Source organism: Calliphora vicina, chromosome 4 (genome assembly GCF_958450345.1).
Source record: "Calliphora vicina chromosome 4, idCalVici1.1, whole genome shotgun sequence".
NCBI classification, from domain to species: domain Eukaryota; kingdom Metazoa; phylum Arthropoda; class Insecta; order Diptera; family Calliphoridae; genus Calliphora; species Calliphora vicina.
In genome coordinates, this window is record NC_088783.1 from 42,058,731 (window position 1) to 42,071,651 (window position 12,921).

General features: G+C 31.0%; 1 protein-coding gene across 2 annotated transcripts in view; it reads left to right on the top strand.

Moving 5' to 3' along the window:
- LOC135959161 (myogenesis-regulating glycosidase) overlaps positions 1-12,921 on the top strand; it is a 46,285-nt gene that overhangs the window by 28,608 nt on the left and 4,756 nt on the right. The window contains exons 1-3 of one of the 2 annotated variants that reach the window (XM_065510219.1): positions 4,057-4,212; positions 12,200-12,368; positions 12,437-12,532. In XM_065510219.1, the coding sequence (XP_065366291.1) occupies positions 12,270-12,368; positions 12,437-12,532 (195 nt within the window). In that variant the 5' untranslated portion in view covers positions 4,057-4,212; positions 12,200-12,269. Of the gene's footprint in view, positions 1-4,056; positions 4,213-12,199; positions 12,369-12,436; positions 12,533-12,921 lie in introns of those variants that run through there. The other variant, XM_065510218.1, reaches the window with a different exon arrangement.

Here is a 12,921-nt window from a genome sequence, read left to right on the forward strand (position 1 = left end):
CCCAATTATTGATAAATTCACTGACATTTATTGTTGGGGGATAAGCTAGTTCCTATGCGCATTTCACTGGTTGCTTAGGCCAGATCATCAGGAAACCTTTTCCCAAAAGGCTTTAGAAAAACTAAAGATATTATACAAATCAAGCTATAGAGTGAATGAGAATTACAGACACTCAAGCTTTATTTGTAAAAATATCAAAGTTTAAACAAAACTCCAACAATAAACAGTGAGTTTATCTTTTCTTACATTCCCTTATTTTTCTATAGTCCAAGTAAGCCTCATAGTTCTTTCTAAGTTTAGCTTATTTTTTCTATACTCAAAGTAAAGCTTCAATCGTAGTTCGTTCTAAGCTTAAATCGAAGTTCTTTTTATAGTCAAAGTTAAGCTTCTCTCGTAGTTCTTTTTAAGCATTAATCAAAGGTTCTCTCGTAGTTCTTTCTACGCTTCAATCGAAGTTCTTTCTATTGCGTAAGTTAAGCTTCTATCGTAATTCTTTCCAAGCTTCAATCGAAGTTCTTCCTATTTTATAAGTTAAGCTTCTATTGTAGTTATTTCTAAGCTCAATCAAAGTTCTTTCCATAGTCTAAGTTTAGCTTTAATCGAAGTTCTTTCTATAGTCCAAGTTATGCTTCTCTCGCACAGAGAAAAAAGATTCGTGATAGCAACCGAATTTGTTGCCAATCGAATGATTCTGTCTTAGTGACCGAATTTTATAGTTGTGGCTACAATATTTTGGAAGGGGCAACTAAAGTTTGGTTGCCTCAACTGAAATTCTTCTTTATCAACTGACTGTCTGTTGTTAGAACTGAAAAATTCTACGTGTGCAACCGAATCACTCGATTGGCAACAAATTCGGTTGCTATCACGAATCTGTTTTCTCTGTACGTAGTTCTTTCTTAACATCAATCGAAGTTCCTTCTATTGCGTAAGTTAAGCTTCTATCGTAATTCTTTCCAAGCTTCAATCGAAGTTCTTCCTATTTTATAAGTTAAGCTTTAATCGAAGTTATTTCTAAGCATCTATCGTAGTTCTTCCTATTGTATAAGTTAAGATTCTTTCGTAGTTCTATCTAAGCTTCAATCCAAGTTCCTTCTATTGCGTAAGTTATGCTTCTATCATAGTTCTTTCTAAGCTTCAATCGAAGTTCTTCCTCTTGAGCATTAAGCATTAATCAAAGGTTCTCTCGTAGTTCTTTCTACGCTTCAATCGAAGTTCCTTCTATTGCGTAAGTTAAGCTTCTATAGTAATTCTTTTCAAGCTTCAATCGAAGTTCTTCCTATTTTATAAGTTAAGCTCTTATTGTAGTTATTTCTAAGCTTCACTCGAAGTTCTTTCCATAGTCTATGTTAAGCTTTAATCGAAGCTCTTTCTATAGTCCAAGTTAAGTTTCTCTCGTAGTTCTTTCTAAGCATCAATCGAAGTTCTTCCTATTGTATAAGTTAAGATTCTTTCGTAGTTATTTCTAAGTTTCAATCAAAGTTATTTCTACAGTCTAAGTTTAGCTTCTATCATAGTTCTTTCTAAGCTTCAATCGAAGTTTCTTCCATAGTATAAGTTAAGCTTCAAACGTAGTTCAATCGACGTTATTTCTGCAGTCTAAGTCAAGCCTCTTTCGTAGTTGTTTCTTAGCTTCAATCAAAGTTATTTCTACAGTCTAAGTTTAGCTTCCATCGTAGTTCTCTCTAAGCTTCAATCGGAGTTCCTTCCATAATCTATGTTAAGCTTCTATTGTAGTTCTTTCTATCGAAGTTCCTTCCATAGTCTAAGCTTCAAACGTAGTTCTTTCTAAACTTCAATCGTATTTCGTTCAATAGTCTAAGTTAAGCTTCAAACGTAGTTCTTTCTAAGCTTCAATCGAAGTTCTTCCAATTGAATAAGTTAAGCTTCTGTTGTAGCTATTTCTAAGCTTCAATCGAAGTTCTTTCAATAGACTAAGTTAAGCTTCTACCGTAGTTCTTTATTAGCACCAACCGAAGTTCTTTCCATAGTCTAAGTTAAGCTCCAAACGTAGTTCTTTTTATTCTTCAATCGAAGTTCTTTCTATAATCTAAGTTAAGCTTCAATCAAAGTTTCTTCCACATTCTAAGTTAAGTTTCTATCGTAGTTCTTTCTAAGCTTCAATCGAAGTTCCTTCCACATTCTAAGTTAAGCTTCTATCGTAGTTCTTTCTGAACTTCAATCGAAGTTATTTCTACAGTCTAAGTTAAGCTTCTATCGTAGTTCCGTCCATAGTCTAAGTTAAACTCCAAACGTAGTTCCTTCTTTTCTAAACTTCAAGCGAAGTTCTTTCTATAGTCTAAGTTCAGCTTCAATCGAAGTTCTTTCCATAGTCTAAGTTAAGCTCCAAACATACTTCTCCCTAAACTTCTATCGAAGTTCTTTCTATAGTCTAAGTAAAGTTTCTATCGTAGTTCTTTCCAAGCTTCAATCGAAGTTATTTCTACAGCCTAAGTTATGCTACTATCGTAGTTATTTCTAAGCTTCAATCAAACTTATTTCTACAGTCTAAGTTAAGCTTCTATCGTAGTTCCTTCTATAGTCTAAGTTAAGCTTATATCGTAGTTCTTTCCATAGTCTAAGTTAAACGTAGTTCCTTCTTTTCTAAACTTCAATCGAAGTTCTTTCCATAGTCTAAGTTAAGCTCCCAACATAGTTCTCCCTAAACTTCAGTCGAAGTTCTTTCTATAGTCTAAGTAAAGTTTCTATCGTAGTTTTTTCCAAGCTTCAATTCCATAGTCTAAGTTAAGCTTTTATCGTAGTTCTTTGTAAGCTTCTATCGTAGATCTGTTTATACTCTAAGTTAAGCTTCCAATGTAGTTTTTTTCTAAACTGCAATCTAAATTATTTCTGCAGTATAAATTATGCTTCTATCGTAGTTATTTCTACAGTTTAAGTTAAGCTTCTTCTTAGTTTTTTCTATAGACTAAGTAAGCTTCACTCGTAATCATTTCTATAGTCTAAGGCAAAGCTTTCGTTTTAGTTCCATCTTAAGTGTTAGTTAAGATTCAATCATAGTTATTTCTTAGCTTCAATAAAAGTTCTATTATCTCTAAATTATTTCAAGCTGCTATTGTAGTTCATTCGTAATTTTTTCCTAAGCTTCAATCGTATTTATTTCTATATTTTTAGTTAAGCTTCAGCTGTAGGTTTTTCAACTTCTTCCAAATCTTTTGTCATAGCGAGTCTATACTGTACATAAATTAAGAGTTGAAATTTAATATCTTTTCATAACAATTGCTGTTTTTTAAATCACATAAAATGATTCCAATATAAGCAACAAAAAAAACATTCCTCATACTCCGACTTAAGATAGATGACTATCCCCCATTCATACAAATATCTAAATGTATGTCAGATTGTATGAAAAGTACTACAATAAGAGGAGAGTACTATTCAAGCATTTCATACATTTTATAGACATTTAATTCGTTCATCATGTTGTTGATGATGATAATAATGAGGTTTTATGTTGATAAAGACGAACATCATGATGTATTTATACTTAAATGAAATAATTTACGCCTGTCTGCTACTTTACTTTAGTTACTTGCTTTAATACTTAGTAAGTAGCAGCGATTTACTTATTTAGTAACTGATTTACTTACTCAGTTTATCATCTACTTTACAGAAGAACTGAAACTGAATTGAGGCTCTCAAATTAGAAGAGAGAGAGAGAGAGTATGTGCGGGTTTAGTGATTTAAAAAATCAAATCAAATTATTCAGTATTAAAATGGATTTGAGACTGATAAGAAGCGTTATAAAAAAAATGTGACACTACAAAAATAAAAATGTAGTAGTTTTGCAAATGGATTTTATATGTTCATTTAAAATAGATCATTTAGTATAAAAAGAGTTTTTAATTTCGAGAGACACTAAAAAGATATTTAAATTTTAATTATAACTTATTTAAAAATAAACCCGGAAGCTGAGTAAAATTTAAATGTTTCTACTTGTAAAGAAATATGTTTTAAAAAATTTTAAAAATTTGTCAAGTGATAAAGAATTTCCTGGAAATATAAGATTCATAATAGACTTTGTGGCCGTTGATGATCTAGTAATAAAAAATTAAATTATATAAAAGTTGAATTTAATAAATTTATTCAAAAAAAGTTAATAAACTTAAGTGACTTTCGTAAATAAATAAAATCAAAAAATTATAAAAACTATCATCAGGTTTATAGTCAAGGCGGTGAACACTGCAAGAAAAGCTGGTAGGTTTTTTATATAAATATAAATAATTCTTTCAATGTTTTCTACTAAGTGTAAAGAGGTGCCCTCTATTATATAAATCAACAACTCAACAAATAATATTCAGAAATCTTAAATGATCTTCAATTGATTCTCCAAGTACAGATCGAACAAGTACTCTTTGTTTATTACAGTAAATGAATTGCAAGATATTAGAGTTCAAAGGTCACATTTGTATGTCTGATATATCGGGGCTAATTTGTAATAAATTCTTTATTTGCCTCTGAAAATAACTCCCTCTAATAAGAATTTTTCATAACTTCCACAAAACTTTTCTCTCAGTATACGCACGTATTTCCATAAATGAATATTTCTTATCAATTTTCTGTTTTATAGTTGTTGCAAAATAATATTGGGCTTGTTTTGATTTGATTTTATATATTTACTACTTTTTACTCGTTTACGAGCAATTTTTTTTTTCTTTCAATTTAGATAATCTTTCTGTTATCTGACAGTGTACAATGTATACTGCTCAAGTATAATTGTGTTGTTCCGTCAAATACTTTTGTAATTCAGCTTGTTTTTTAAATGTTTTTCCAAAATAAATTAGTTGATTTTCTTATTTTCTTTATTATTAATTTCTTATTAATAAAAAAAAAGTATAGCTTTTTATGGTGAAGTGTTAAACTGTAAATAAATATTTATTTAATATTTGCTAAACAATTTTTTTTTAAAGGTTGTCATTGTTATTTAAATATGTTGTTTATCATTTTTTCAAGTGTTATAAAATTCCTATTAAAGTATCGTATAAAAAAAAGAAATTAAACAATTGTAGAGAGAAATATACTTTATATTAAAGTCGTTTATAATTCTTGGCAAATACACAGTGAAAACTAATTTAAAATTACACATTAAATGGTCCTTCGGTTACTTTAATGTTACAGTTAATTTTTAATTAAGAGAGTTGTCCACTACTTAAGAGCTTTATTGTTCTTTAGCAACTAAAAACCTTAATCTTAAAGTTGTTATTGAAACAAAATCATATTGTTATTAATGTTTGTGAAAAACCTAATACTAGTATTTATATAAAAGCTGATTTTATCAAGAAAGTAATTTGGTTTTTCTACAATAATATTTATTTTCTAATAAATACATTTATTTATAAAATTATATTTAACTTAAATTTCCGACTTTAATATAATTTTCTTATTTATGTAAATCGTTTTAAATTGATCTCATTTACCATATAAGTGGCTGTTAAAATTCAATATAATCCTACTGTGTTTTTTACTTTGTTGCTGTGAATAGGACTGTCCAATATTATCATCTTAACAGGGGCCATAAATATCTTAGATTAACTAATTTATTTGCTAAGCTTTAATCGAAGTTCTTTTTATAGTCAAAGTTAAGCTTCTATAGTAATTATTTCTATAGTCTAAGTAAAGATTCAATCGAAATTCTTTCTATAGTATAAGTTAAGCTTCAATCGTAGTTTTGTTATGGTCTTAGTTAACCAATAATTTTGGTTCATTCTACGGTTTAGGTTAAGCTTCAACTGTGATTCTTTCTAAGCTTTAATCAAAGTTTTTTCTATAGTCTTTGTTAAGCTTCAATTGTAGTTATTTCTAATCTTTAATCAAAGTTCTTTCTATAGGCCAAATAAGCCTTAATCATATTCTAATCGAATTGCAATCGAAGTTCTTTCTATGGATCAAGTAAGCTTCAATTGTAGTTATTTCTATGCTTCAATCGTAGTTCCTTATATGCTTCAATCGTAGTTATTTCTGAGCATTAATTGAAATACTTTTTGCAGTCTAATAAGGTAATTTGAAACTAGTCATCAAATATTTGACGTAATGTTTATTAGAATGACCACAAACTATACCAACTATAAACTATAGCGACTATAAATTATAGCGACTTTAAGCTAGAACGACTATAAACTATAGCGACTCTATACTATAGCAAGTATAAACTATAGCGACTATAACCTAGAGCGAATATAAACTGAAACGACTATAAACCAGAGCGACTATAACGGCTAAAAAATAGAGCAACTATAAGGTATAGCGACTATAAACTATAGCAACTATAAACTATTAACTATAGCGACTATAAACAAGGGCGACTTTAAACTCGACTGACTATAACCTAGAGCGACTATAAACTAGAGCGAATATAAACTAGAACTAGAGCGAATATAAACTCTAGCGACTATAAGCTAGACCAACTATAAACTATAGCGACTATAAATTATAGCGACTTTAAGCTACAACGACTACATAAGTACTATAGCAAGTATAAACTATTGCTACTAAAACCTAGAGCGACTATAAGCTAGAGCGAATATAAACTGAAGCGACTATAAACTAGAGCGACTACAAACAAGGGCGACTTTAAACTCGACCGACTATAACCTAGAACGACTATAAACTATAACTAGAGCGACTATAAACTATAGCGACTATATTCTATAGCAAGTATAAACTAGGGCGAATATAAACTAGAACGACTATAAACTATAACTAGAGCGACTATAAATTGTAGCGACTATATACTATAGCAACTATAAACTATAGTGACTATAAACAAGGGCGACTATAAACTATAACTAGAGCGACTATAAACTGTAGCAACTATAAGCTCGAGCGACTATAAACTATTGCGACTATATACTATTGCAACTATAAACTATAGCGACTATAAACTCGACCGACTATAACCTAGAACGACTATGAACTAGAGCGACTATATACTATATAGCAAATATAAACTATAGCGACTATAAACAAGGGCGACTATAAACTCTACCGATTCTAACATAGAACGACTACAAACTTGAGCGACTATAAACTACAACGATTATATACTATAGCAACTATAAACAATAGCGACTATAAACAAGGGCGATTATAAAATCGACCGACTATAACCTATAGCGACTATAAACTAAAGCAACTATAAACAAGGGCGACTATATACTATAGCAAAGATAAACAAGAGCGACTATAAACTAGACCGACTATAAACTGTAGCAACTATAAACTATAGCAACTTTAAGCTAGAGTGATTATAAACTATAGCGACTATAAACTAGAGCGATTATAAACTAGAGCGAATATAAACTATAATGACTATAAACTCTAGCAACTATAAGCTAGAGCGACTATTAACTAGACCGATTATAATCTAGAGCACCTATAAACTAGAGCGGCTATAAACTAGAATGACTATAAACTATAGCAATTATTAATATGATAATCTTAGATGACTTTTATAACAGCAAACAACGTCTAACAATATATTAATGATATTAAACTGTCATATTTTCTAAACTGAAGCTTGTTTATTTAAGAAATAGTTTTTGTTTAAAATAAAGAGAAATATAGATTTTTTAGTGGTGACGTTATAATAAATTTGATTTTCTTATTATTATACTCTTCACCTTCGTGAGAAGGGTATATATAAGTTTGTTATTCCGTTTGTGATTTCCACAATATAATTTTCCGGCCCTATAAAGTATATATGTATATTGTTACGTTTTAACCTTTTCAAAACGTTGGTTTATTTCCTTTAAATAAACCGGATACTTTTGATTGCAAATAAAAGCCGTTTAGTAGTTTGAAAATTATAACAACTCTTTATTTATTTAAAAGTGTACAACAACAATAGAATTAAATAGTCACTCAATGTTTTTTATACACGTTTATAAATTCGCAGAAATACAGACACACTTTATAATGTATACGAATTCACTTGAAAAACACAGCACACTTTAAGGCACTCAGTTGATGTTTCTCCAAATAGCGTCTCTGATAAACTCACTAACTACTGCAACCTATGCCACTATTTATAACACTGCCATCTGCACTCTAGATTGCTCTTTAACTGTCAAAGCTCGTATACTCTAGAGCTTTCTAATACATAAGACATCTGTGGTGTACTTTCTACAATGTTCTTTAACTGAATATTCAAATTCGAATAAACGGTCGCAGCAAACAGCGTTGCCATACTTACGATCAATGGTCAACTGAAAGCTTTTATTCAATGTTAATAATGCCCACAGATATGTTACAGTTTGCTATTACAGCACTGCTATTTGAAAGCATTATGCTACTTTTAAATCAGCCGTTAAAATCGTTATATTTGAATTCAAGTACAATTTCGTAACAATATTCTGGATCCTTATAGATAGCGAAGTCGATTAAGCCATGTCTGTCTGTTGAAATTAACTTTCCGAAGCCCAATATTAATATCTCCGGCATTCTTCCGGCTCGGTTGCTATTTAAAATCGAGAAAATCGGTCCACAAATGGCTGAGATATAAGGAAAAACCAGAACAACCTCGATTTTTTACCTATATCTGGATTATTAAGTCATTAATATAGACAATATGAATATCTAATGATAGATATTTCAAAGACCTTTGCAACGACGTATATAAGACCATAGTAAGTTGGACCTATAATGGGTCAAAATTGGAAAAAATATTTTTTAACCCGAATTATTTTTTTTCACCAAAAGTTTGTTTTCACTAAATATTGAACAATAAATTTAAAAAAAAAAAAAATTTAAAGAAACAATTCGACAATTCTTTTTTTCCAAAAAATTAAAAAAACTATTTTGGAAAAAAAAAATTTTGTTTGCCTAAAAATAATTAAAATTTTTATTTTGAAGTATAATTTGGTGAAGGGTATATAAGATTCGGCACAGCCGAATATAGCTCTCTTACTTATGTTTTTTTTTTGAAGTTGTCTCTAGAAAAGTGTGTTATTTCTACCGAGTGCCATAGTTTGTACAATGAATATTTTATCATTATGTATTAGGTAAATTGTGATTTATAGCACGTTAAAATTATATTTTGATATTTATTTATAGACACAAATCGAAATGATTCAGCGCTAACACAATTTGGTATGAAGCATAAAGAAGTTGAAAAAAGAAATAACAAAAAATAGTTTGGGGTATTTTCCAGTTACATTGCTTGACCACATGTTTGCAGATGCCAATAATCGATTAAAATGTTTCAAGCATGTTGAAATTTTTCAGGGTTTGATTTAAATATACAACAATATAAAAGAAGGATCGTAATGTACGCAAGATTTTAATTAAATAGAAAATATATTCTGGGTCCTCATACGATTTAAAGACGATCTAGCTATGTCCGTCCTTCACTCCTTCTGTCTGTCTGTTGAAAACACAATAGGGCCTAAACGAAAACTGTTATAATCGTATATTTGTCAAATGTGATGTATGACAGAAGATCATTCGTTATATAAGATCGTTCATATATGGTGTTCGAGCTACGAATTTATTATTTACCAAATTCCTTACTATCTTCTTTTTTTTGTAAAATTGTCTTTAGAAGAGTGTGTTATTTTTACCGAGTGCCATAGTTTGTACAATAAATATCTTATCGTTATTAGGTAAATTGTGATTTATAGCACGTTTAAATTATATTTTGATATTTATTTATAGACAAATGTCAATAAGAGAAAAACTTTGAAATGATTCAGCGCAACCTCAATTTTGTATGAATGAAAGCATAATGAAGTGGATCAAAAAAAAATTTTTTATTTGAATGATTTGCTTTACACAACTTACAGTTCTTTTGCTTGACCACATTTTAGTCATTGCCTATACTACAGTTAAGATGGTTTAAAAACTTTAAGGCAAGCGTATATTTGCTTTAATTTCGTTAAAGGTAATTTAAAGAAAATGATCATAAGATCTAGAATTTTATCAGAAATTCTTAAGACTCCAAGTGGTATTTAATATAATTTTATAGTTATTTCGGTAACTATGCCAACCAAGAGTTTTCTGATGGTCCCCGAATACCTAGAGCATTTTAATTCTCTAGGTATTGAAACCTGAGGTTTCAATATAGATCAGGGAGTGAAGAGTTTGCATGATCAAAGAATAACAAGAAGGGAATTCTCTCAATTTGTGTACAACAACAACATTACTATCTTCTCACATAAAAGTCCTAAGTGAATTCAATACACTTGAGAGAGAATTCACTTTCTCATTTATGAAAAATCTCTTTTCCAGAACAACAAACTAGGATAAATTTCAAATATTAAAATGTCATTTGTTGTATGAGAATTTCTACTTGGTTGGTTCCAAGTTGGTTTTATAATAAATACAATTTTGGTGCTAATTAGAAAATAAGGATTATTTGTTATCATTACAAACGTTATTTGAAATCTGAACATGCTTTTTATAAATAGTTAAGGTTTCAAGAAAATATCTATGACAATTTAGTAAAAAGTCACCTTTCTATTCTAAACAAGGTGCAAAGATTAGCATGTCTTGCAATTACTGGCTCTATGAATTCTACCCCTCAGGCCAGTCCAGAGACGATGCTAAATATAACTCCCCTTGATATATATATCAAATGCATTTCTGCTAAGTCTGCTCTACGACTTAAACAGTCGAGCGAACTAAAGCATCATCGTATTGGTCATGGCACCATCCTACAAAAGATAGGCAGGCCAATCATAGGGCGGGAAACGGATTACATAATACCTACACCGAATTTTGACAGAACTTTTAAGATCAGAATACCGACAAAGGATGATTGGGCCGCGAACTCTGTCCTAAGGGATGACGTGATCTCAATCTACACTGATGGTTCAAAGACAGAAACCTTTTCAGATGAACTGGACCTTCTGATGTCTATTCGATTACCCGATACCTGCACGGTTTTCCAGGCAGAGATTTATGCCATCGATACAGCCGCGAGAAGAATCCGGGAACTGAATCTCGAAAATTCGACTATACATATCTACTTGGACAGCCTTGCATCAATCAAGGCTCTTAACTCCAACGTGATCAGGTCGAAATGTCTTCTCAATTGTATCAAATCACTGGCACAACTGACACAACATCACGTCGAGTTGGTATGGGTTCCAGGACACGAGGGCATCCGGGGAAATCAAGTATCTGATGAGTGCGCAACCAACGGGTCGTCCCTGGACGTATCTCTAGCGCAAAGGGATATTCACACTCCCCTGGTGACAGTATCGAGATTGATAGATGAATGGGCTTTGAGTGAGACGGAACTCAGGTGGTCAAATATCATCACTTGTAGAATATCAAGAATGCTCTGGCCCAATCTGACAGAGGATAGAACTAGGACTCTTTTGTATCTTAGCAGGAATTCGATCAGGCTTCTTACGGGTATAATTACTGGGCACTGTATGATTGGACATATGTCGGAACGTATGGGTTACCCACGTTATAGCTACTGTAGAAGTTGTTTAGATGAAGAGGAGGAGGAATCGGTACAACACCTTCTATGTGAATGCCCAGCCTTACAAGAGCATAGACTACTACATCTTGGTAGAGCTCTTTTCCATGATCTGGACTGTCTCAGAGATGTGTCACTAGTAAATATAATCAGATTTATTAGAAGTACCGGTTGGTTCCCACGGGGATCACAGGAATCACATAGTCAACGAAATTAGGGAGGGAAACTATTCTCACTTTATGTACGAATTTTCAGCATAAGGGAATAGTATTTCTAAGGGTATCACAATGGGCCACAAGTCCTCCGAGTGAACTCGCTAAATTGCGAGCAACCCACGTAACCTAACCTAACCTAGTAAAAAGTTTTATCAATGTTCTAGTCCCCAAAGTGTTAAAGATTCTAGTAGTTAGATAAAAGATTTGATTTACAAGTTTTCAAGCTTATTATCTTAAACAATCTATTTTACTATAGTGTTTATTTAATCTTGACTTTTAAAAATATTTATTTATTTACTTATAAAATAACCGCACAAAAAAAAATTGTCAAACTCATACATTCAACATGATTTTATAAGTTTAAAATTTAAACAAAAACAATTACAAACTACAATATAATAGAAAGTAATTTCGTTTAAAAAAAGTGCATTTCATAGTCTTAATTACTTGTACTACACATGTTAAAAGTAATTACAAATTGTTTTGTAAAATTAAAAATTAAAAACTAAAATATGATTAATATGATCTTTTTTATATTTTCCAGAGATCGTTTTCGTACACGTCGAAGAGCCTCAATAGCCCCTCTGCCGGCCCTGCGTTTAAATGACAAAGAAATGTTGGCAAGTGATTTTGATGCGTACAGTGTGGCCAGCAATCAAGCCTCTATAACGAGTGTTAATTCTTTGGCCAGTTTGTTAAGAGAAAAAATGCAAGTATGTTGGTTTAAAAATTAGAATTAATTAGGAATTTTTGGTAATTTTCTTGTTGTATTTTATTGCAGGCATTCCCCAATATGATACGCAAAAAGAAACGTGAAACTAAAGATTATAAAATTAAAATCTTTGTGATTTTAATGTTTTTTATGGTGATATTTTTGGTGAGTACTCTAAGAAAAGCTTCGAATGAATTAATCTATATAATATATAAAAGAGTAACGTTACTGACTCACTGACTGACTGATTCATCATCGCACAGCCCAAATGGCTGAAGCTGGAATCACGAAATTTTAACTGTGGGTTGCTCCCTCCCCAAAACGATCCGATAAGAAGGGATTTTTGGAAATTCCAACGTTTAGGGGGTAAAAAAGGGTAAAAACGATTAGATAAATTCGGTAACCTTATATCTTCAAATGTAACAAAGATACAAAAAAAAACTTAAAATTGCATGTTACTCCATTCAAAAAATAAGCTGACAGGTGTTTCGTACTTTTTCGAAATTCTAAACATTTAGAAAACGGATAAAAACTGTATTTTGGTACTTTTTTGA